Raw genomic sequence first — 26,552 nt, 5'->3', positions numbered from 1 at the left:
AAATTTGACAGATGTGTTTCAGAAAGTGTAACATGTCCAATGAATGTCTTGTAAAATCTTTTAAAAGTGACTGATTGCATAAATGTGTTTGTACAAGATGAAATTAGAAAGATTTATACACACAATGCCATTTAGAAAGTGGTCATATGTAACAAATGTTATCTTTCGGATAACACTTTCTTAGTAAGGTACAGATTCTCGTTCTTCTTTGGGTTGAGTCCCATTCGGGGTTCGAACCCACACTTGCCAGAGTGAGGCACCTAATTGCCAGCACACTAAGTCAGCAATCTAACCCACTCAGCCACCAAGACTTTCACAAAAATGAAAGTCCGAGTATCATATTGTCACATGAATACTCACGATGCACTGGTGCACCGCTCTATCATTTCACCTCTACTAACAATCCTTGTCACAAAGTGATCAATCAGTTGACCTACTGTTACTGCCCGAACAACCTCTTAAATCCATGGTTAACCTTGTTTCATCCCTCCTGACCCCACCCCTGGTAAATGTCAGTGGTGCCTTCATCACAGAACATGATGGCCTGGGTAGCAATTATTCATGTTGAAATACCACGATGGACAATTCAAGCTCCATTCAACACGTAAACTTCCCCTTATACAGGAGGTGAAAGCTATTAATAATCTCAATCAGAAGAAAACAAAACCTCTCAGTCCAGTGCCATGACTGTTTGTTGTTTAACGCCGCACTCCGCAATATTCTACCTAAATGACCACAGAATCCAGTGATTGAAATCATGAGCATTGATCTATGCAAATGTGATTTGATGGTATGCATCCACCAAGTCAGCAAGCCTGACCACACTTTGATACATTTGTTTCCTCTTAGGATAATCATGGGTAGTGAAGACCCAATTCTAAACTGGATCTGCAAGGGGGGTGGGTGGGTGGGTGGGGTTTAACACCGAGTCCAAGATTATTGCACTTGAATAGTGACATATGTATGTGTATGTGTGGCTGCTTGTACTAGTCCGGACTGATGCCGATTTTTATAATGCTAGCCCATTGAGATACCATGCCACAGCTTAACAAGAATACCTCACTCAGATGCGGCATACTGACTCTGAGCCGACCAGTCCTTGTTTTAGCCTCTAATGCTGAGCACCAGACAGGGTAACAACAAGTCTTTGGTGGCCAGGGATTGAACCCCGGACCTTCTACTTTCCTGGCGGACGCTCTACCACTAAACCATGAAGGCGGTCTTATCTGCATCACATTTACTGAAACTGTGCTAGTGAGTGAGTGAGTGAGTATGGTTTTACGCCGCTTTTAGCAATATTCCAGCAATATCACGGCGGGGGACACCAGAAATGGGCTTCACACATTGTACCCATGTCGGGAATCGAACCCGGGTCTTCGGCGTGACGAGCCAACGCTTTAACCACTAGGCTACCCGACTGCCCCCTGTGCTAGTGTATCACATCTGGACATGACATCTTATTACAAGATTCATGAAAAGTGATGGACTAGGAGTCAATGCTTTTTTCATGTATAAGATTTTTATCAAAAAGGTTGCATCATTTACATCAATCTGAAACATTCAACAAATCCTGTTTTGTCATTGTATTACTCAAGTAATATTCTACCAAGCTCACATCAGTGTAGAAAACTAATCTGTGTCACAGAAACTAGCAACCCCTTTGTTCTGCTCACCATTCCTTTCACATCAGGTACAGAGAATTTCTCTGCGTCTCATTAGACCCAAGCCGCAGGAATCCTAGTAGACAGCTAAGTAATCATTCCATTCAAAGCATTCAATATTAGATAAGATCTTACATCACTTTGGGAAGCAAAATTCAAATGGAAACCACATGTTCCTTGAGATTCATGGTTTAGAAATCCATCAACAGGTTACTTGGTCCATCTTGGTGAAATAGGAGGAAGGTTAAAAGTTACAGACAATAAAACACATCCCCATTTATATAGTGTGCCAACACCCTTACCTTATCATTAATAAAAGTCATATGTCAGAAGTAGTTTATCCTTTTTAAACACCATGAATATAATTACTTTTTAGACAATTGTGCTATCAATTCATTACTGTCACAATACATGTCCTTTCAATGAGATTTTATTATCTGGGAACCTTAACATGTGGCTATCATCAACAACAAGTGAAGGTTTTACACGTCTGTCAGCAATATTTCAACCTACTATTTCAGTTGATAGTATGAGAAGCAAACCAATGGTTGATAGTATGAGAAGCAAACCAGAGGTTTATAGTATGGAAAGCAAGCCAGTGGTTGATAGTATGAGAAGCAAAGCATGTTTAGTTGCTCTGACAACAAACAAAGGAATAATGTTGAAACATTCTGAACCAGAATCCCAACAAACCTCAAAAGCTCTCCTATTTTAAAAATTAGGGGAAGCATCAAATCAAAATGAACATACTTGACTGTAGCCATTAACTTTTATTACTAAAAGTGGGAGAAAACTATGCATGTTGTACAGAGAAGTCCTTTCATTTCTTAAATATATTTCAACACTCACAGTCATGCAATCACCCAGTGTCCTAGGCTTACATGTTGTATGCTTGTATGAGAAACAAGCAGCATTCATCCGTTACCATTTGCATCATCTACTTTTAACTACAGCCAAACATGTCTTTCAGCTTGAACTATTTTTACATTTCCACAGACTCCTTTCTGCAGATATGTCAAGATCTATGCATACAAGTACACAATCGTGCATTCATCAACAGGCTGTAAATGGAGCAACACGCCCAGCACACAACTGGTCGGCAACATGCTGCAACTTTAAACATAAAAATTAAAACCATCCAATGGGAATATGCAGAGCCCATGAATGATACAAGTTTATCACATAAGAAACAAACTAACACTGTGAAGAATATAGAAACGTATCCCATAGGAGACATAATTATTTATGTAATGAATAATATGATCTCATTTAAGGTCAATGTCTACACTGTAAATCCTTATCAACAATAAACTTAAGCTCCTCTTACTTATTTACAAATTTGGAATATATCAAAAGTTAGAAAGATTTTAATATAATATTTCATACTGAACAAACAATGACAGATTGTACCGTGAACATAGGTTGTTATTCGCCCGACATCCCAGCTTGGTTGAAGAGTACAAGTGTCTGGTATGAAGCCCCCAACAGTTTTTGTGTTTGCACTTGTGTGCGTGTGGACTTAACATGTTTGAAGGTTACAGCGCCATCTATGGTGCAACAGGGAATCGGAGACGGAGTACCCAACATTTTAAATTGCATTATTTTGGGTTTAAACGTCAGCTGTCAGAATGTTTAACCGGTCCATCAGTATAGACAATTCTGACACATTGCTCTTGATCAGCCTACAGCTTCCCTATCAAAACTGTTCTAGTATTACTGATCTCATAGCTGGCTTGAATTGGATGTATGACTCAATGAGTTACTTGGGTTTAACACCACTTTGAACAGTTTTCCAGTTACCACTTTAGTGAAACCCACAAGCACGGCTATGGTTCTGACAAGGCTAGAAACATAATCGGGCGAACCGGGATTTAAACCCAGGTTTTGGCGTGCCCAAGGGATGCAAATCTGCACAGAGAATTGTGGCACCTTAGACAACTAGGCCACCAATGGCCCCTGATGAAAGAAGAAACTGGGCAGGACTAATAGATGGAACAAAAGACATCACAGAAATATATACCAGTTGCCCTGTGCACTTCACTTGATATGATTATCTGTCCATTTTTATACAAATTCAACTCATAATTACGAACAAACATTATTTTACTCAGTAAATATGCAAATTGCAACCATGACCTACATATATTCTGTTCAGTTTTACATCACATCTGACATAAAACAATAAACTCTCCAAATGCTCTCCTGTGTCTGGAACGTAATCGATGAAATCTTTACGCTACTTTCATGTACAATGCTCATGGCGTATGGCAAGGGTGAGTTGCTCTCCATGTTGGAAGCTACTTTGTAAGACAAAGGGGAGGGGTGTCAATGGGTAGATGAGGGTCAGAAGTCTTGTAGGTGGAACAACAATGCACATAGGTCATTCCTCAAATACATTAACTGTTATGGGATTTTTTTTCTATTGTGCTTACTTTGCCGGGTCACTGTAGCCTGCATGTACAGCTGACTTCACAGACAAGGAGTGGGAGGAGGCAAAAGAACAACAAACATGTATATAACTCCTTCCAGAACAAGGCTAAGTGGGAGGAACCAGGCCAGAGTGAGTGAGTGAGTGAGTGAGTGAGTGAGTGAGTGAGTGAGTGAGTGGGTGGGTGGGTGGGTGGGTGGGTGGGTGAGTGGGTGAGTGAGTGGGTGCATGCATCTGGGTGGGTGAGTTGTTTAGTAAGGGAGGGACAGAGGATGGCGTGAGGAAGGGAGGGAGGGAGGGAGGACACTAATCCAACCCACAACACCCGCCCCAAAGATGTGGGACCACTAATGCTATTTTAGTCAGCAATATTCAAGCCATACCACTGCTACCTGTAACTAAGTCTGGTCCCGGCCAATCAGTGGTTGACACCACGAGCAGCGATTCATGTCGTTTGGACACAATCAGCAACACATGCTTGCCATAAAAGGCCGCTTTGCTTGTTGTAAGAGGCGACTAACAGGATCAGATGGTCAGGCTCGCTGACTTGGTTGATACATGTCATTGTATGCCAATTGCATGGATCGATGCTCATGATGTCCATCACTGGATTGTCTGGTCCAGACTTGATTATTTACAGACTGCTGTCATATAGCTGCAATATTGCTGAGTGCGGCATTAAACAACAAACAAAACAAACAAACTGGAGCCTTTACACTGACTTAGCTGGAGTCAGATTCTCAGTATTGTCCATGTGTGATAAACTATCACAAGATTAAATATGACATGATTCATCCTTGCTTGGGACGGAAAGGAAATGCTGAGCTATACAAATTCACACAATCATGCACTTAATATCATTACAAATAATAATGTGATAATATCAAAAACGGCTGACACTGCACTTATTGCAGTATGCAAAACTAAATATAACCATGACATGACATCCTGAAATATTGTCAATGACTCATTCATTCAACCACATGTCCACCATTAAAACACATGTCCACCATTAAAACACATGATCTGTATCACACTCATACTGCTCAATAATTACTAAGGTTCCAAGTGGACAAAGGGAGAAAAGGTCAACTATTACTTCACTCAACAAAATCCATGTCTTTTTTTCGCAAACATCTGGCATCATCATTATTTGATAGTGATTCATAAAACCATTCTTCGATATAGTTTGAGTAGTACAATGGACTCTGCTCTCAGCATAGATTTCTTATGATTTCTGATTATGGAAAGGGTTTCATGGCTTTTACTTACATGAGTAGAGTTTTCATATTTGCAGAATGTCTTAAATTTCACAAACATATATTAATAGAATAACTCTTACTTTTCTAAAACCAGGACCTTTCAAGGCTGACTGGTCTAGACTTTACCTACAAACTGTCACGATGCAAAATTAAATATTAGGGAGTGAGTGAGTATTCTTTTACATTGTTTTTAGCATTATTCCAGCAAAATCACGGTGGAGAACACCAAAAATGGGCTTCACACATGGCACCCATGTGGGGAATCAAACCCGGACCTTTGGCATGATGAGTAAACGCTTGAGCCACTAGGCTACATCCCCATCCCAAACTTTAATATGATGCTTGTTGGCCCCGATTCCTACACTTTAAAACGCCGAAGACCCGGGTTCGATTCCCGACATGGGTACAATGTGTGAAGCCCATTTCTGGTGTCCCCCGCCGTGATATTGCTGGAATATTGCTAAAAGCGGCGTAAAATCAAACTCACTCACTCACTCCTACACTATAAGTTTCAACCTAGTTCTACTTCCATACTATCACAAAAACATGAATACAAAGATACCTTAATTTAAAAGCAAAATTCCACGAAAAGATTAATCTGTCACGCTCTGGACTTATCAAAATAACCCTTGAAACCTCCAACAGTCGGCACGAAACAGAAGACCCCCTTTTTTGTATGTCAGGGAAATCAGTGCACACTGTGCACCTTGGGGTTTAACCAAAGTCTCAGTCTAGTAGAACTTTCAGGCTAAGTGTAGGAATGTCATTATTGACGCAGCAAATGCTCCCTCTCTGATTCTTGTATCATGTTCAAGTCCCCACCCCAGACTTGAACATTTACTTAGCCATATACATTTCTTCCATTAATTAAAGGGACAACCCAGGCCTGCTTAGGACATAAAACTTGCACTCAGTGGTGTCGGGTAGCCGTATCAAAACATTCCATTTAATTACTCATTTTGTAAGGCTAGATCAGATTTGGTCTTGTTTGCTAGTCCTTCAATCTATGTTTCTATGTCAAGAAAGATAAACTTTGGGACTTAAGCTGTATTTTTTCTAACCCAACAAGTTCGGATAATGTGTCAATATCATGCATTGATTGAAGCAAACCAAGTGTTGAGAAACAGTAGCCATTTCGGAGAGCCTGGCTTTGAAAGACACCACCAGCGTTCAAGATCCCACAGTAATCTTCTTCTAGATAGAGAACACGTCAAGGCTCAGATCTAGTTAGGGGCGGTTGGGTAGCCGTGTGGTTAAAGCATTTGCTCCTCATGCAGAAAACCAAGGTTTCATTCCCCACGTGGGTACAATGTGTGAAGCCTATTTCTGGTGTCATCAATCGTGATATTACTGGAATATTGCTAAAAAATATATAAAACCACTCACTCACTCAGATATGGTTCAGGCAAGTTTAAGACTTAAGTTATTAAATGAGTTTTAAAAAGCATGACTTTGCAAGAATAATGTCAAGGAATCAGGTTTTCAGAAAGCCAACTACAACAAGCTTTGGGATATTAAAAAAAACAGAACATCTTCCCTTTATGGATTTACATCAAGCCGAAGCTGTCGTTTCTATTCCAGCTTTAGAAGAAACTCCCTTCCTCTGTAACCCCCAACCCCCAACCCCCAACCCCCCTCCCCCCTTGTTCATCCCCCCCCCAGGCAGGCACAACACTGCACCAAACCCTACATTAACCTGTCGGAACAATATGACAGTCCCCTGCATTGTTTCACCTGTCTAATGTGTGATAATGATGCAAGATCAAAGGGATCATTGTGACAGTGATCCATCTAATCAGCAGTCACACCTTGTAATGAAACATTCATCTGTCATGGGATCAACAGTTACTGCCTCTGTGTCTGATAACCACTGACAGATCAACAAGCCTCCTGCTCTTATCTTGATTGGTGGGAAGCAAAACTTTCAGCCAATCAGAAACTGAATACCACCACTGGTGATGGCCTGATTGGCTAAATAACAAACAGGACTAGTTTTCACTTCCAGTGAACTTACCCTTGATACTAATTATGCCACAGACATGCTATATCATATTCACACAGCTTATTAACCCACATTTATCCTGGGAAAGTGAACCAGAACCAATAAGACCCCATGATCCATAAACCTTTCTTGACACAGTCAGAAGACAGACATTTTGTGCCAGGAATACTGTTATCTCATAAACTATTTATCTACAAAGAAAATGTAACATCCAAAAGGAACTCAGAATAATGCTTAATTTCTGGACTTACCAAATCATTCAAGATTTGAGTTGGATTCAGTTTTAATTTATTCTCTAGGGTCTGGAAGACAGACCAACCGTCTAGCTTTAGCAGGTCAGTCATTCCAGTTAAAACACTGGTCGCACCAGGTCATACCCAAGATGAGTCTAATGATGTCGGATGGAAAATATCTGGACAAATGTAAATCAGTTCAAATCCATTTGACATAATGACAATGTTCCTTATGGCACACTTGGTGAGTGACTCTGTTTGCCTAGACTATCATTATGATCATCATAATCTTTTATTACACAACTAATTACCCGTTTAAAAAAACCCATTAAAAATATAATGCTGATCTGCGAAATGTATCTCCACTAGCTTTGATTAATAAGATATATATGCATCATGTTGCCGGACTAGGTTGGCCTGGTTCAACAGAGTGGCCCAAGTGTTCTGGCAATTTCAAGTCTATGTTGGAGTTATTTGTTTATTTGTTCTTTAACACTCTTAGCAATAGTCCAGCTATATGATGGCGGTCTGTAAATAATTGAGCCTTGACCAAACAATCCAGTGATTGACATCATGAGCATCAATCCACGCAATTGGGATACGATGACATGCATCAACCAAGTCAGCGAGCCTGACCACCCGATCCCGTTAGTCGCCTCTGACCACAAGCATAGTCTCCTATTATGGCAAGCATGGGTTGCTGAAGACCTTCTCTCGCCCAGATCTTCAGGGGCAGTTTTGGAGTTATCAGAGTTTCCCAAATACACTGGGCTTCTGGTATAGACTGTTGCAACGCTAAGATTGCTTTGTGGAATGAGACCCTGGCCTATATCACTGTCCAAATTCTATTCTTCAATCCATTATAAGTTCCTATTTGACTATAAATCTACCTTGATCACCAATTGAATTCAAATTTTATAAAGTTTTGCACTTTCAAGGGCCAACTGGATTTCTTTTCATGTCTCATGAGACAAAATGTACAAAATGTCCATGTTCGTCAATAAATGAATAATAATATACAAAGTCCAAGCAATATTTCCAAGACATGCAAGGTAAAATGGATCAAGTGTGAAATTGTTACAACATCATTTATTGTTTTTCCTCCTATCCAAATGTATAAAATTGTTGAAAAATGTCAGTTCATAAGTTTACATGTATCACCTTATTTCTAGATGCCTGCTTTGTGATACAGAGCTAGTTTTAAAACATTCACACATGTATTCACAGTCCAAAATGTCAGAAAACATTACACCTCCTACACAAAGTGACAATGGGTGTGGGCCTGATGGTGTATATGATAGCAGCCGAGTTACATCATGAAACTCTCAATGACCATCTGATAATGTCTATGACTCAACACAAGATGACTGCTGATATGCTTATCAGCTATTCAAGGCAATACTTGAACTTTTGCAAACATTTCATGAACTCATTACAAACATATCACTTCGAATGACTTTCTGTTTCGAGAATTTCTGGTGTCCCCGCCGTGATATTGCTGGAATATTGCCAAAAGCGGCGTAAAACCATACTCACTCACTCACTCACTCATTCTGTTTCGAGAGGTTGGTGGGATATCCTCATCACAAGGGTTGTTAGTTATCAGACAGGAGTACCAAGTTTGATTTCCAACATTGAAGCTTGTCGTGTCAGCATCGTGTTAACATGACAGAAACTGTCCTTATTTCATAGACAATTGACATAAAATTATAATGACATACAGCTTTGAATCATAATCCTGATTTAAGCGTTTACATAAATGCAGTCCCACATATCCTCATATATCACCATTTTCTTTTCATAAAACTAACTTTCACAGATGTATATATATTTCATATCATATCATTCACTTCTCCATGCTGATAGTGAACTGTAAGTTTTTGGCTCTTAAATCTAAATTACGACTCGTTAATGGGAAATAAATGTGATGATCATCATGATGAAAAAAAAACCTCTTAAAAGAGTTCTCTTAAAAGAGGTCTCAAATGAGGCAAAAAGGATCATAAACTGAGATAACCTCTTTGATGCTAATTTCATTTGCTCACTAATAAGATTTTCTTCCACCATTTCCACACGATTAGGTGAAACAAACCTTAGAGAATATTTATGACTAAACAGATACCCAATATCAGATCCGTCCTAGAAATCTGCATGAAATGGATAAATATGCTGTTCCCATGTCATGGCATAAGTTGCTAACCTAAATTAGTTCTACAATGTTCAACACATGACAACAATTTATACCTTTGAGGGTTTGCATTCATTAGTCTAGAGGCCCTGAACATGTATATCATGGGTGTAAGGTTTGTGCATAGAGAGCGTCATCTAATCCCAGAGACTGATAAAGTATCAGAGAATACCACTGTTTCGAGTAGATCGGGTCCATCATATCTCAGTCCTGTAATTGGCCAATTGTTCCACATGTTTATAATCTGTTCGTTACTAGGATTACCCCACTTATGGTTATAGGATATTACAGCATTCTGTAACTGTTTCCAAAACTCAGACAGCGTCATTTGATCGCTGTTAATAATTACATTTTAATTGAAGGAAATGAGAATGACTGAACTTAAAGAGGTCAAGAAGTCAGAATCGACATTAACATGATTAAACTAGAGCCACTTAACCCTTTTGGAATACAAGCATATGTCTGATATATAATTTATTTCATGACTTTATGATTCAATTTTTTGTTGTTGAGTATTTGGCCCATTTTTACATACTTAATCTGTAGTAGGTCACACGTTTTAAAGAGTAAGTGCTAAAAGAAATCTTGAAAACACCGTGGAAATATCTTAACCCCTTAAGTGGTATATGCTTTGCAGTCTCTTTCAAGTAATTATCAAATATTGGGCAAGTAATGAATTGAACAAATGTTAATGAGAATTTCACAAGGCAAATCAAATCAGGGTCACAAGAAGCAGGCTTCGCTTGTGGGGAGTCGAACCTGTGATGAGTCCACAGTCCACTAAACTACTCCACCACTCCAATCCCTCCATGGGCTTAAGAGCAGGTATATAACATGCTTATCATAAGGCCTATCATCATGGGAGTGAGTGAGTGAGTATGGTTTTACGCCGCTTTTAGCAATATTACAGCAAAATCACAGTGGGGGACACCAGAAATGGGCTTCACACATTCTACCCATGTCGGGAATCGAACCCAGGTCTTCGGCGTGACGAGCTAACACTTTAACCACTAGGCTACCCGAACGCCCCCCATCATCATGGAAACAAAACTGATAATTACAAATATTAAAGTAAGAGTACATCCAAATGATATCCTTTCATATAAACTGAGGACCCAAAATACCATCCTAAGCAAACGCCCTATTGTATCCTCCAGTAAACCTCAATTCCCTAGCATTAGTGGCAAGGAGTGGACTGTAAGTTTTGAGTATGTGGGTCGTACAGGTGTAAAATGTGACACCAATCTCATTAGTCAAGGTAAATACAATACAACACAGCCGAACACTGGTAACAACAAATATTTGTCCCGGACAACGTAGCTTCTACATTCAGATTTGACGACACCCTTGGGACACTGGTGTCCACTTAGTATACTGTTTCTAAACAAACTGAGCACATTGGCACACAGAGTTTCACTTCCTACCATACATCCACCAGTACATTCTTCAGATTCTCATCATACTCTGAACATTTAGGGCAATTAGCTAATCTCATTACTATGTGTTGTTAATTATGTCGTAAAAACTTTCAGCTGCTAACTACCCATTACACTCTATATTTTGGCAATGACGTTAATTTTTAATTGAATTTCATAATAAAAGACCTATGTTTTATCCTGGAGTTTTTTTCACCCTTAGAACGGACAAATGAGCTACAGATTCATTAATCTTTTAATCCAATTAATTTGAACCGTGGCATGTGTTTTTAATTTTCAATATTTACAGAAACATGTTTTCGGATACCAAGTTTGGCTGTATTCCAATGTGACCGTTCCAATATACAGGGCTTCCCTTTGTCAGTGTGTCTTGAGATTAATCCGTGACACTGAGTTGATAGTGACCAGCGTTGTGTTTCACTAGTTTGTTGGGGGACCATTTCTGGGCAAACTACACTGAATGACCTCTTGTGTATATACTTCAATGGAGCGCTATACCTCCCTATAGAGACTCTGGGGTGGAGTAGCTAGTTCTGCTGGATCGAGATAAAAACATTTACTAGAAAACAATTTTGTCTTGATCTAGCAGGATCGTTTACATTTTCTATCAGTTTTATTCAGTTCCAGTTTGTCGCAAAATGGTTTATTTAAAAATGGTTCAGAATAATTGCCCTCAAATGCCATTGATCAGAGAGGACTACCATCATTGGAGTATTACTGGTCCTCAGCACAATTTAGCAGTCTTTGGCTAGACAAACATTTAGTCTCTGAAATCTTATATTACACAATATCCTTCTTGACTCTAAAAAAAATTAAAAAATTCCCTATGCTGATTTGTGGAATAGAGCTTGCTAGAGCTGGCTAGACTTGCTTTTGTATGCATTTCTAGATTATTATTTTTTTCATAAAATAAATATATTCCATGGTCATGGTGCAGGACTAGTCTCTGGCTAGCAGACTTGGACACATTTCAACGGCTGCTTTAGCATCCTTGTTTTTTGCTAAGATTGGTTTGTGGGACAATCATATGACCATGGTAAGTCTTTGTTCCAGTATTGGCCATTCAAATAGTCATAGCTCTAAGATCATTTTTCAGGACGAGGCCCAAAAGGAACTTACTGCTGAAGATTTTGTGTGTGATTAAATGTCTATCAATATACTGTACATTCAAAAGGATAACAGAAATTCATTTCCTTTTGTATCCAGAAACTGAAGAAATCTCAACTTGCCAAAGCATTGTAGACTTTGAGGGCATTTTTGGACATTTGACAATCACTGAGACACCATGCAGCAAAAATATTTCAGCGTGGACAGCCATCCATGGTTCTTCTTGATATCATCCATGACAAGTATCACACCCAGGCAGTAATAGATGATATTAACCATGCACTCGACACTACCATAAAAGGAATTTCGAACCCGGTCTGGTCTTGCGCCTTTCAAGCAAACACCTCAACTTGGGGTTACCCATCGCCTACTCAAAAACTCAAGTACAAACACAAAAACAATCCAGACATGATGTTAATGTCGAGTAATGTTCCGAAATAATTATGTGGCATCATGCAGCCAAATTGTGGTTCTCTTGTAATGAAGGTTGTTTTTGACAATCCCTTGAAGACGTTCTATTGCCTGAAAGCTGCCCCGATTTGGTTAAGTTACAAAAAATGTCTGCCTTGCACACCCAGTAAACAACTAGTATCTACATTCAATCTTTCCCTTGACATTTAACGCTCAATCTAGCATGTCAAATTCACTGTACTTATCCTTAATTAGAAACTGAGGTTTATGTGTAGATTTCACAACCAACCCCTGGAGTCAATGACCAAGTAATACCTATTATAATTAATTTCTCAAACTACTTCACCACCTAATTTAAAATAATTTCAACACAAAAAGCTAAAGCGATTAGACATGTTCAAACTTTAAAGTTTGACAAGGGAAAGTAAAAACTTGTCCAAAGCTGTTAGCTCCTACAGACTAAGGGTAAATAATGTGTGTACCTTCACGCCTACTTTGGGAAATCAGCTCCTGTCATTCAAATATCCCCATTTCCTCTAATTGGCATATGTCCCACATGCTCCAACACTTGCTTTTCATCTGGGGGTCGCTGTAAACTCTAACAGCTTGGAGACCTGGGTGGTGTCCTCACTGGAACAGGCTATGTGTAGTGCCATTAACACCAAGGGTGGTCAGTCCTTCTTAGGGAATTCTTCCTTACTTCCTTAGGAATAGTCCTCCTTAGGGATTCTGTACAGTCCTCCGCAGGGAATATGTACAGTCCTCCTTAGGGATTATGTACAGTCCTCCTGAGGGAATATGTACAGTCCTCCTTAGGGATTTTGTACAGTCCTCCGCAGGGAATATGTACAGTCCTCCTTAGGGATTATGTACAGTCCTCCTTAGGGATTATGTACAGTCCTCCTTAGGGATTCTGTACAGTCCTCCGCAGGGATTACATACAGTCCTCCTTAGGGATTCTGTACAGCCCTCCTTAGGGATTATATACAGTCCTCCTTAGGGATTATGTACAGTCCTCCTTAGGGATTATGTACAGTCCTCCTTAGGGATTATGTACAGTCCTCCTGAGGGATTATGTACAGCCCTCCTTAGGGGTTCTGTACAGCCCTCCTTAGGGGTTCTGTACAGTCCTCCTTAGGGATTATGTACAGTCCTCCTGAGGGATTATGTACAGTCATCCTGAGGGATTATGTACAGTCCTCCTCAGGGATTCTGTACAGTCCTCCTCAGGGATTCTGTACAGTCCTCCTCAGGGATTATGAACAGTCCTTTGGGATTATGTACAGTCCTTCTTAGGGATTCTGTACAGTCCTTATGGATTATATACAGTCCTCCTTAGGGATTATTGCAGTCCTTATGGATTATATACAGTCCTCCTCAGGGATTATGTAGTCCTTATGGATTATATACAGTCCTCCTTAGGGATTATTGCAGTCCTTATGGATTATATACAGTCCTCCTTAGGGATTATGTAGTCCTTATGGATTATATACAGTCCTCCTTAGGGATTATGTACAGTCCTTCTCAGGGATTCTGTACAGTCCTCCTCAGGGATTATGTACAGTCCTTATCGGGGATTCTGTACAGTCCTCCTCAGGGATTATGTACAGTCCTTATCTGGGATTCTGTACAGTCCTCCTTAGGGATTATGTACAGTCCTTATGGATTATATACAGTCCTCCTTATGGATTATTGCAGTCCTTATGGATTATATACAGTCCTCCTTAGGGATTATGTAGTCCTTATGGATTATATACAGTCCTCCTTAGGGATTATTGCAGTCCTTATGGATTATATACAGTCCTCCTTAGGGATTATGTAGTCCTTATGGATTATATACAGTCCTCCTTAGGGATTATGTAGTCCTTATGGATTATATACAGTCCTCCTTAGGGATTATTGCAGTCCTTATGGATTATATACAGTCCTCCTCAGGGATTATGTAGTCCTTATGGATTATATACAGTCCTCCTTAGGGATTATTGCAGTCCTTATGGATTATATACAGTCCTCCTTAGGGATTATGTAGTCCTTATGGATTATATACAGTCCTCCTTAGGGATTATGTACAGTCCTTCTCAGGGATTCTGTACAGTCCTCCTCAGGGATTATGTACAGTCCTTATCGGGGATTCTGTACAGTCCTCCTCAGGGATTATGTACAGTCCTTATCGGGGATTCTGTACAGTCCTCCTTAGGGATTATGTACAGTCCTTATCGGGGATTCTGTACAGTCCTTATCGGGGATTCTGTACAGTCCTCAGGGATTATGTACAGTCCTTATCGGGGGTTCTGTACAGTCCTCCTCAGGGATTATGTACAGTCCTTATCGGGGATTCTGTACAGTCCTCCTTAGGGATTATGTACAGTCCTTATCAGGGATTCTGTACAGTCCTCCTTAGGGAAATCAAAGTCACCAGGACTAAACACAACAGAAACCAGCAAAGCAAATGAGATCACTTTTTACCATGTTTCAGCTCAAAATGGAATCTGGTTTTGATATTTAGACAGATAACCTTCATAAAAGTTTCAATTTAGATTTCTTTCAGCAGTAGTTAAAACCACATTGAACTATTTAACTCCTGAGGGAATGTATTTACTTTAGTCTTGTTAAAAGCATGTTTCCTTCCTACTCTGTCCGTCCACAGGAACATCTCAGGACCAGGCGTTCAGGGAATTTTCTTTCAAGTTCCATTTGAGAAATAGTGGCCAGGTTTCGGTACTATTTACCTAACCCATATTTTCAAACAAAGGAGAAAAGAATGTTCTGTGAGTTTCCGCTGTGAAAATAATCATGGATTCTTAAGTATTTACTCTAACAATGGAGGCACAGCAGGAATAGGGGAAAATAAGGAATGGTTTATTTTAAAGCATTCTCACTATCATGACAACTCTTTAAAACAGGTGGATACAACATGGATTAAACATCAGAGTTGTTCTAGGACATACTGCATGTATGTATGCAAATTACTACATGAAATAGCTGAAGAGAAACACAGGCAGATGTGGAGATTTAGACAGCAAGCTCAGCATTAATCATGAATACTATTTGTTGTCTGAAAGTGTGGGCGTGTTGTTGCCAAACAAGTCAGGTTGGTTTCACAAAAGTTTTAACAGCATTGTCGTTTAACAGCATTGTGTGTGTGTGTGTGTGTGGAGGGGGGGACAAAAAATGGGCTTCGCAAAGGAGAATCAAAAATGGTTCTTTGGGATGGTAAAAGTGAACGCTTTAACCACTAAGCTACCCCACAGCATCCTAAAGGGTTTTGAATAGTTTCCAGTCAAAGAGCAGCTCCTCCTTCTAGTGTTTTGTGGTTTGATACAGATAAGCACCATGCTTTGTTAAATACTACTCAAAACACCCATGCTTGCCGTAAAAAGCGACTATGCTTGTCGTAAGTGGCAAGTGAGTGAGTGAGTGAGTGTGTGTTTTTGACACCTATAGCAATATTCCAACAATATCAAGGCAGGGGACACCAGAAATTGGCTTCACACAATGTACCCATGTCGGGAATTGAACCCGGGTCCTCGGCATGACGAGTGAACGCTTCAACCACTCGGCTACCTGACTGCCCCTTAGTCTTAGAATTACTACAGGTGTGATGAAAGGAGTCTGTGGGTTCAGCTAACCAGGTTAAACACTGCCCACATGATTGTGCCAAGTGAGTTTGAACAGTGGTTATCAGCTTTATGTGTGAAGAAAGCACAAAGATATGAATGTAGACCCAGGAGCAAGCTTGGATTCAAACCCATGACCAGCAGATCCAAGGGACACAACTCTGCACATCACTGATGACAGCAAGCACCTGCTGTAGCAACATACTGGTAAGGCTAACATATAGTCCATGAAATCTCTTATTACACAACACATTTCTCTCCTCTAAATCCGTTTTCTTGAAGCTGATTTATGTGGAAAAGAGCCGGCAAGACTTGCTTTTTTTATAATCTTGATTTTTTTCCATAAAATACATTTAACCCAGAGTCATGGTGCAGGACTACATACTGGTCAGCGACACAAGTTTGAGACACCGGGGTAAGCGGATATGTCTTATAACAATACAAGCTCATACATCACCTTCCAAAGTTGAAATGCGAAATGTTTCTGAAAAACCTACATAGAATTCTTTTGTAAAGGCAACACTTCTATTACATATGATGAAGGAGTGCTGGTCACTTGTTATACATCAAAACCTCCTCTCTCACCAGAAACACATTAATCCACATGACAGTTGGTAAACGAGGTTTGGGGACTCCATTAGAACAGCGGACTTATATCGGACATAATTTGTCAATCCATGAAATCTATTATTACACAATATATGTTTTATGTAATACTGATTTCATAGTCTTAATAAAATATTATTATATATGTGAAATTTGTCGTCCAGATTGGTTTGAGACCTACAAATAAATTAAATGCAGATATTCCAGTCATCATGCAGGAATAGTAGACTTAAATTCATGACAGCTTGAACAATATTCACCTAAATCACAATATTCTGGAATATTCTGAGATTAAAGCAAAGATCAGAAAGATCAAGAACCTCAAAATGACTGCATCAGGTCAAAGGTGGGGATTGGAATTCAAATCAACATTTCTTCCTTTTATCATGAAATTTAGGTATCAGTAAATTATCTTTTTGTTGTCTTTATGCCTGCCATTGTTCACTGACCGTAGGAGGAATGCATGTGGCCCCATCCAGACCCCAGGAGACTGAACCATGTGGTCTCCCTGTGGTCAGTGTGTTTGGTCAGTCAGGATAATTGGGCAAACTAAGCTGTCAGTCTTAACCACAACAGATGATCACATAGATAGCCAGACCTCTCTCAGACCCGATATACAGAGTAAATACAACAAGGCTCTGAACACGGAAGAATTTGGGAGAGGCAGTTTTACACAGGGCACAATAATAAAAAGAACGAAAAATATTCCAAAGAAGGTTTTCATTTTAGCTGTCTCTGATAATTAAAACTTATACCTATTTGTCATACAAAATACTCACCTAAATCTTTACTAACTGATGGATAGCGATACTATAGGTGTAATATCATTCTGTTTATTGAAAAATAATACTTAATTTGTGGCAGCCCTCCAAGCAGAACTGTCAGAAAAGTCAAAATGTTGTACTAAATAATCACAGACATGCTAATAGTTACAACAATCTGGTATTTAGTGTGTATAAAGCAATGGCCTTGTTTTAATCATGTTGTAAAACAATGTTCAACAATACAACATCTCCTCCCCCACCCCCACCCCCTCCCTATTCAATGTGTAATAACAATTTATCATGTTTATAGCACATTGGACAAACACAATAACATCCAGGGCTTGTCAAGCTTCTAAGTATTAAAATCACAACCTTTTGTTTATGTTGCTACTTAGTATTCTTGCTGAGCATTTTAAGGTTTATATGCACTCTTATCACATATAACAAAAAACAAATATCAAACACCGATATCTTATCAATAAAAAAAAGTTTCAAAGTGTAAAAGAATTTCTTTCAAGTTAATTCTTACCAGATGAAAATCTTTTCCAGACCCATTTCTGATGTCAAATGCATGGGCAGATTAACATCTCACTCATATACAACAATCTAACTTTATCACACCACTAAAACATCTACCACAAATCACTTGAACAAATAAGCACTTTTTCACACATATATAAGCACTATAATCAACATATGTTAGGGTTTTTTTGCTACTTAAGTAAATACGGATTTTAGAATTTTCTATGGGTGGGTCCACTAAAGAGAAGAGAGATGTTTTCAACAGCCATAAATAGCCCTTTGAAAATAAAACTTTGAAGATTTTCACAGCCATTTTTAAATACTTTAACACTTATTGTTTTACATTTACCAGGCAGCTTGGCTCTTACTCTCCTCAACTATTCGTGTCTTACCACAGTGCTGCCTGTAGTTAACAAGGAATTCACCACAAATGAATATTCTGTGTGGTTACAAACATATCTTCTTCAACTTCTCTGCTACTCTCCTCTTCTCTGATTTAAGTGCAAAACTATATAAATACTTGAAATATATTTTGTGTGAAAAAAAGAGTTTTCTTCCACTGGAGTTGGAAGTTGTATACAGCGTTGCTACGCCCTTCTCTTTACCCTGTAACTTCAACAGGGTCAGGAAATGAAAACATACAGGGGCAGGAAGAATTCCTGACGTACTGTAACTTTCCTCTTGAACTTGTTCACAACACAGTTGCTGTTGGTTTGAAATATTATTTATGATTTTAGAGGGTTTTTTAACAAATTGTTTACATGGAGCAGCTGTGAGGCTGTTAAACAATAACACACAAGTCCTGTGATGCAAATGAAATAAATGATTTTTTCATTCAATAGAGGATAAATTGATTCGTTTAATGTGCTTCTTCATGACAGAGTAACTATAGTAATATGAAAGAATCAGATGTTCTTAACTTCTTTGAGTAGTATATATGCTGTGGTAAAAGTAGAGAACAAAAGATAAGCAACATAAATTAGCTGCTTCTATTCATGAATGTTTGTCATGGTATGACCCATCCGATCATCCGATTATCCGTAACTTCCAAGCTGACAAATACCTCCATAAATGATTAGTGCAGTTGTGAAAAAAACCTCAATTAATATCATTTCTGATGGGCCTCTTCCAGACATGTTAGGCAACCGAGGTTATAAACTTGCAAGATGTGTTTACGATAGGACACAGCATAGATAACATGCTCAACTTCACTTTGTGGGGATAGTGATATTTTCTGCACTGAGCTACGACAGGTTGAGCAATATGCCTCCAATCATCTCCCCCCAGAGGACTGCCAAGCATGGCCTTACATACGAACCTGCATGTACAGTATGTGCAAACAGTTTCACAGAAACCAGCAATGCAAAAAATACATGTATATACCAGGAAAAAAAATTACCAAAGAAAGCAATCCAGTCTGTCTAAATCTACCTAAATCAACCCATTAAAGAATCTGGATCAATTGAGAAGACTTTTATCATTTGTAATGGGAAAAAGCAAATTGAGCCTGTCCACTTAATTGTGCACATCGTGGGGAAGTTAAGATGTGGGACTGGCCGCCTTGTCGTCTGCCAGGTAAACCGTACTTACACACAATAAAATGCCTGCCTGGACCTTGTCTACAGCCATGCTTTGCCTCTGGGCTTTTTATACCAGGGTTTGACCCTAGCTGATACCAAGCAATATTGGCCTTTAAGAGAGGGAATGGGGAGCGGAGGGGGAGGGGTACTTATGTTTAACATGACTGGAAATTAGGCAGCATTTGAATGTTGTAAATACCACTGCTTAAAGTCAGAACTGGATCTCTTTTTTTAACTTTGTGGAGAGAAAATGTAATGACACTTCTACAAATAGAATAAACTTGACATACATTGTTACAATGCTATTAAAATTTAAATGTCATGATCATTCAGGTATCAATTATCATAATCAATCCATTACTTAACTTGTACTAACTTTAGATTCGGAAGTTACATTTTTTTCCTGCTAAAATGACAAACAGTATCAATATGTAATTTCAAATAGAATAAAAATTATGCCAATGCAGAATTTAACCTCACCAATGCTAAGTGTAAATACAAACACCTTTACACCATAAATTATATTATAAGGATAGCTTGTTCACGGCTGTGAGTGGTGTAGCTACTACTTAACACTCACAATACATTTTATCAAGTTGAAAAACTGTTCAAGTATTAGCATAAATCATTAAAAAAAATTAATAAATTCAAATCTAAAAATACATGAATATAAGACGCGAGTAGGAAATTAATAAAAAAATTAGGCTATTTTACACAATTAACCAGTGTTCCAAATGAAATATGAAAACACAATGAAAGTCAAGGTGACCTTGTTATATCCCTTGTGTTAAAACCTAAATATTTAGGGGTCCATAGATTCAATCACAATAGGAGGAGGATTGAATTAATTTGAGCCATCATCTTCACTTCAGCCTAAACTGTTTGCAAATACTGGACATGCAGGTCCGTATAGGAGGCCATGCTTGGTAGTCCTCTGGTGGAGATGTTTCTAATTGAGGCATATTTTTTTAGGCTCAAACTGCCGTAGCTTGGTACAGAAAATATTGCTGTCCCTTCAAAGTGAAGTTGATCATGTTAGCAATGCTGTGTACTATCGTAACACATTTTGCAAGTTAATACCCTCCTACATACAACCTGTCTGGAAGAGTCCCATCAGAAATTTTCACAACTGCACTAATAATTTATGGAGGTATTTGTCGGTTTGGAAGTTACGGATAATCGGACGGGTCATACCATGACACAAAATTCATGAAAAACAGCTGCTTATTCATGAAACATTTTTTAGTTTGGTATTCATGATGTAAATGAACAATTTCACATTGGCCCTAACATAACACATACATTGATCATGTCTATGGAGCGGCCTTAAGTTATGGAGATCCTATTCGAAGGCCAGACAAAGGCCTTAGTGTGGTATTGATCTGGTTGGCTGGTCTGACAACAGACATAAATACCACCAGCTTAGTGAGAATCAAATTAACTCTGCCATGAAAACACCAACATTAGTATCGAAAGATAGGGAATTATCACTTATCAAAACATATTTTCAAACTTTGAAACTAAACTCTGTTCCGATGGTTACATGACACACAAACTGGTGTCATCCTGTGTGCTACCAGGCAGTCAACAGGGATCTCTGAGAAACCCACTATTCAAACTTGGTAATTTTAAACCTCGATCCTACCACAGCATGTTCAAAACTGGCCAGGCATGAAACTGACAATTTAGTCAGCTGACTGCTTAGTGGGCATGGAGATCTACCAGATTTTACAACATATTTAGCACACTCGAAATTCAAATTTCCAAACCACATTTTAGTCAATTTACATTCAACGATGGCACCAATAACATTTGATGGGTGTATTAAATAAAATGTCACCACTTAGTCAGATATGCAGAGGGCAGACGATTTCACATGGTGCTCTAGAGAGGTGGTATTTCCCACCTATATCACATCATAACTGAGTTAAGTCCTTATAAAAATAATGTAGTTCCGATCACACTTAATTTGAAAAATTAGTAGGCTGGTAAATAATTTTCACTTTTCAAACAACCCTTTAGCTGGAGAACTACTAAAAAGGTGTTCGGTATATGGTTTCATGTGGGCTCTTTCTTTAGTCCCAAACTGTGAGGAGACTGAGAAACATGTTAGGTCAGCACCTAAGATTTGGGTCTGTCTGGTCAAGAAACATGTTAGGTCAGCACCTAAGATTTGGGTCTGTCTGGTCAAGAAACATGTTAGGTCAGCACCTAAGATTTGGGTCTGTCTGGTCAAGAACCACGGACCAAAATAGCCTTGCCTGAACCACAAAACTTAATACTTTAGGCCTAATTTATAACTTACACAGTACAATGTTCATGTTATCTCAATGTTATGTTCACTGTAGACCATTATACACCGAAAGAGTAAGTATAAATTTTATACACCGAAAGAGTAAGTATTTATTTCATTGACCGAGATACTGCGTTGGTAGAGTTACTTGAGTTTAAATTTTATGTGTCAATGACAAGTAGAGAAGCAAAGTGGGGTTTTCAAACTCCGGATCATCAGTTAGACAAAAAGCAGAGCAAGGTAAAAGGGTGAAACGATATTAAAAGGGTACACGAGGTCAGAGTACCAAGATTTGGATCAGGAATGGGGAGTGTCACAAGGTGAAGGGCTGATGAACTGGCTTGAATGACTTCCAGGATAAGGGGTGGTGCAAGGTAATGGAGCGAGATGCTCTTAAGTTGAGGGTGGATTCAAATGAGTTCGAGGTTAAAGCTCAGTCTGGACTGGCGTTTGAATGCTGTACACTTATGAATGAGTGAGTGAGCATGGTTTTACACCGCTTTTAGCAATATTCCACCAATATCTTGACAGGGGACACCAGAAATGGGCTTCACACATTGTACCAACGTGGGGAATCGAACCCAGACGTGACAAGTGAGTGCTTTAACCACTGGGCTACCTCGTCCAGTTCGGGAATCGAACCCAGGTCTTTGGCATGATGAGCCAACGCTTTAACCACTAGGCTACCCGACCGCCCCACTGTACACTTAAGAGGCAACACAGTGACAGTGAATACTATGAACAGACATTACAAACTTGTACCTATCTTCAGAATCAAACCCAGACCATGTGTGCAGCATGAATACAGCCTGACAGGCAGGGGACCAACCAATCTATGGAGGCATACTGAAAACAGCATTTGAAGCAACACCCAGCAAGTGAGACAGCAATCAGCAATAACAGAGGCAAATAATTCTGGATTGGGCACGGCAAACTAGTGGTTGATAGATGAGCAATGATTCAAGGTTTCAGGAGTCAATGATACATACATTACCAGTGACCAAAAAGATTCACAACGAACATTCTTGGGGTTCTAAAGGTTTTCTGTGAAAGCATTTCAAATCTGTAAACCCCCTAAATGGTTATCTTTGAATATTTGGGTTGTGACAAATCCATGCCATTTGACTTCATTTCAAACACACACAATCCTTATTTTAGTCTGATCATCAAACAAGCGAGGTGTACAAGTGACTTATTCTAACCAGAAACTCCTGCAGGAGTGAGTGAGTTGGATTTTATGCCGCTTTTAGCAAAACTTCACTAATATCATGGTGAGGGACACCAGAAATGGGCTTCATAGATCGTACCCATGTGGGAATCAAACCAAGGCCTTCGACATGATTAGCAAACTCTTCAAGCACAAGGCTATCCAACTGCCCATACAACACACAGAGATCCATAACAGCATATAAATCCAGCAGCAATGACAAGAACTAGTTTGTTATACCGAGGCCTCAGAACACGGTGCGGACAATGCAACACGGAGTGCAGCGTAAGCCGTTGGCGCAGCAGGTAGCATCTCTGCTTCTCCCTTTACCCCAGACGGTTAAATAAACAGTATGCACAGCATGGGTAGATACTGCATAGCACTCAGACTTAGCTGTTAACTGAAGAATGTAGGCCACAGGTAGCCAGACAAAAACTACCTGTCGCAGTCTGTCCTCAAGTGGTAGAGAAGGGCTACTGCACTCAAAGCATTATGTCTACAAACTTAGTTACTTTTCAACAAACAGGCATGTTGGCATGGTGTATGAGAATATATATACAGCAGTTTTATGTGGGTATTCTTTCTTTCTAGATTACGGGAAAAGTTTACTTTTCAATTAACAGGCATATTGGTATGGTGTGATAATATACATGGGTATTTATTACCTATCAACTTTACCTTTCAATTAACAGGCATGTTTGTATGGTGTATGAGAACATATACCACAGTCTCATATGGGTATTCTTCACCAATGCCTATATTACCTATATTTGTATCTGAATCTATTATACTAGAATAGTCATAGGGATTTCTGAGCATACATTTTTCTGATCGACTTTTCCTTCACAATAAACAGCCTCCCAGTATTCCTGGTATGTGCCTACAAAGATCTTACTTTTTAACATATGGGCTATCATGTGAGAGATACAAAATATACTGCCCGCCAGGGAATTCCGGCTCATGGATATATGAAAAAAAATTCAAATGATGAATCCCTATATGCTCATGAAATTCCTGAGAAAAGGCAAAAAGATTTAAAGTGTAATGGTTTGTTCTTCACCAGCTAACCTATTTTGTATTGAAAATACTTATATTTTCATAATATTATTCTAATAAACAGGACGCTTATGAGGAAACCAGTCCCAAGCACACATGGAAATGTCTACTTCAGGTTTAGATTTCATAAGTATTTCTCTGTACAACGTTCTGGCACTTCTGTGGACACTGCAAGCGCTCCTTACGGGGATGAAATAACAAAATAGTTTCAATCACCAAACAGGGTTCTAAGACAGGTTCTAACATTGTCAGAATGGGCCAAGTTCAATAGGCCAAAAGTCACCCTTTGACAAGGACTTGTAACTATCAGGTCTGTTGACTCAACAATTCACAAAATACGCAGCTTTGACAACTCCCTGTTTTGAGAGCAATCTTTTTGTGTTGTTCTTAAAGAAAAACTGACATGTCAGCCATGAAATAAAGAACATGGAATTTACAAATGCCTTATTGTTACAATATTTACAGTTTATTTGTATGAAACATAGCCACTGTTGCATACACACCTCAATATATATTATTATATCTCCTTTGTATATTCAATAGACATATTGTGAGGTACCACTCTGTGATCATGTCAAGTAGGTTTCTATGATATCACTAAGTCACAAATGAACAAATACCCTTAAACTTGTGGAAACTGTGTTTATTCATGTGTTCGCCTATTCTTCGCCAAATATTTTCAGATATTCTGAAGTAGTAAGTGTTATTAATAAAGGTCTTTGGACCATAGCCTTGTGTACTAAAGGAACATTCCGCAATGAATTACACTGTATTGTTGAAGGGAACAGTCATATACACATGAACGATTCTCCAGACTAACACCAGTAGGCATAAGCCTGTCTGCTTGCCCCGTGAATTTCCTTGCTGTCAAAAACTAAATCGAGAGCAAGTAACGCTCCTTGGGGATAGAGCTTGTAACATTTACCAGGGCGTATGAAATCAACAGAAATACTTAAACTTTCTTCGAAATCTAACCACGAAATACAGATCTAAAGTGTTTAAACTGCGATTAACCTCTCGGGATGTTGTGGCACTTGAGTTAGGTGACTGACTTGACAGGCAGTCGAAGAGCAGACGTAACCCACTGTCGTCTGCAACTCTGCGTTCATGAATATGTATATCACCTGTAAGTGGGGCAACCCTCATTTACAGACAGCGTTTATCTACAAGGGAGGTTTTTTCAGCCACAGTCGTATAATTAACCATCTTTAACACTAACTACCTCCACCTGTGACGGAGCGGTATAGCGAGGGACGGGACCGTTGTTAGTATACATGTGTCGTCTGTCAACCGAGCAACGACTGTCCTAGATTCGACTGTCTGTATACAGACACGAAGGGGACTTTGGGCATGTATAGATGGGTTTGAATAAACAATAAACTTACCTGAGTAAAGGTTGTCGCCTTGACCGAGAGACAACGGTACTAACCCCAACCACACCACACTCCAAAATATCGCCCTGGAAAGAAAGAGAACTTTAGTGCACTTTTCACGATATAATCCACACGAAAAGTTGGTTAAATATCCACGAATGATTCCAAAATACCTTAGAAGCATTTTGCCGGGTTTGAAGGAAACGCGCACATGCAAACGCCTTGACGTTTCCGCATATAGGTATATCCCTTGCTCTCTGCAACACCCCTTCTCCCTCCAAACCTCACCGACTGCAATCAGCACGTGTGAAAGCGATTGCTTGGACGAGTCGACTAGCTGACCTCATGGGGGTGGCGGGTCACGCCGTCTGACGTAAGCCTAAAATAAACAGTTAGCTGTTCGGCAGTCGGGCTACCCCGGGATCATTCATTGAAGTGTCTGCTACTGCCTTAGACTCGACTCTTAGTCGAACATTCATGGACTGTCTTGACTATTTCAGCAACGCTCTACCTAGTTTTCCCGGGGTTTGCACGTGCGTCGGGACGATTGGACATTTTGTGACGACGTTTCAAGGAACAGCTAGTGCATGTCTTAATTTCATTTCGCTGAGATCAACTCGTGAAGTAACGCAGCGCTCAAGTGCAAACCGCTCTGTACCCTGTTCTATAAATTAATCCCCGCAAACAGCACATATCTTAAAGCGCAGTAAGTTTATTATCCAATTTTGCCAGCGAAGGTGTCGGGGCGACTTGCCCTGGTTTCCGACTTGAGCTTATTAAACTGAACTAATAGCTCGCAAGTAGTC

At 39.4% G+C, this 26,552-nt stretch overlaps 1 protein-coding gene across 5 annotated transcripts in view; it reads right to left on the bottom strand.

The window, feature by feature from the left end:
- LOC124110984 (collagen alpha-1(I) chain-like) overlaps positions 1-26,225 on the bottom strand; it is a 109,547-nt gene extending 83,322 nt beyond the window's left edge. Inside the window, exons 1-2 of one of the 5 annotated variants that reach the window (XM_046470506.2) lie at positions 25,920-26,225; positions 25,759-25,832 (exon numbers count right to left, since the gene is read on the bottom strand). In XM_046470506.2, the coding sequence (XP_046326462.2) occupies positions 25,759-25,832; positions 25,920-25,930 (85 nt within the window). In that variant the 5' untranslated portion in view covers positions 25,931-26,225. The remainder of the gene's footprint in view (positions 1-25,758; positions 25,833-25,919) is intronic. The other 4 variants (XM_046470509.2, XM_046470507.2, XM_046470510.2 and 1 more) reach the window with 4 other exon arrangements.
- Positions 26,226-26,552: the final 327 nt, after the last annotated feature.

This window comes from Haliotis rufescens, unplaced genomic scaffold (genome assembly GCF_023055435.1).
Source record: "Haliotis rufescens isolate VD_foot unplaced genomic scaffold, xgHalRufe1.0.p SCAF_4, whole genome shotgun sequence".
NCBI lineage: Eukaryota > Metazoa > Mollusca > Gastropoda > Lepetellida > Haliotidae > Haliotis > Haliotis rufescens.
Note: the sequence above shows the minus strand (reverse complement) of the source record. Positions and strands in the feature narration are given on the sequence as shown.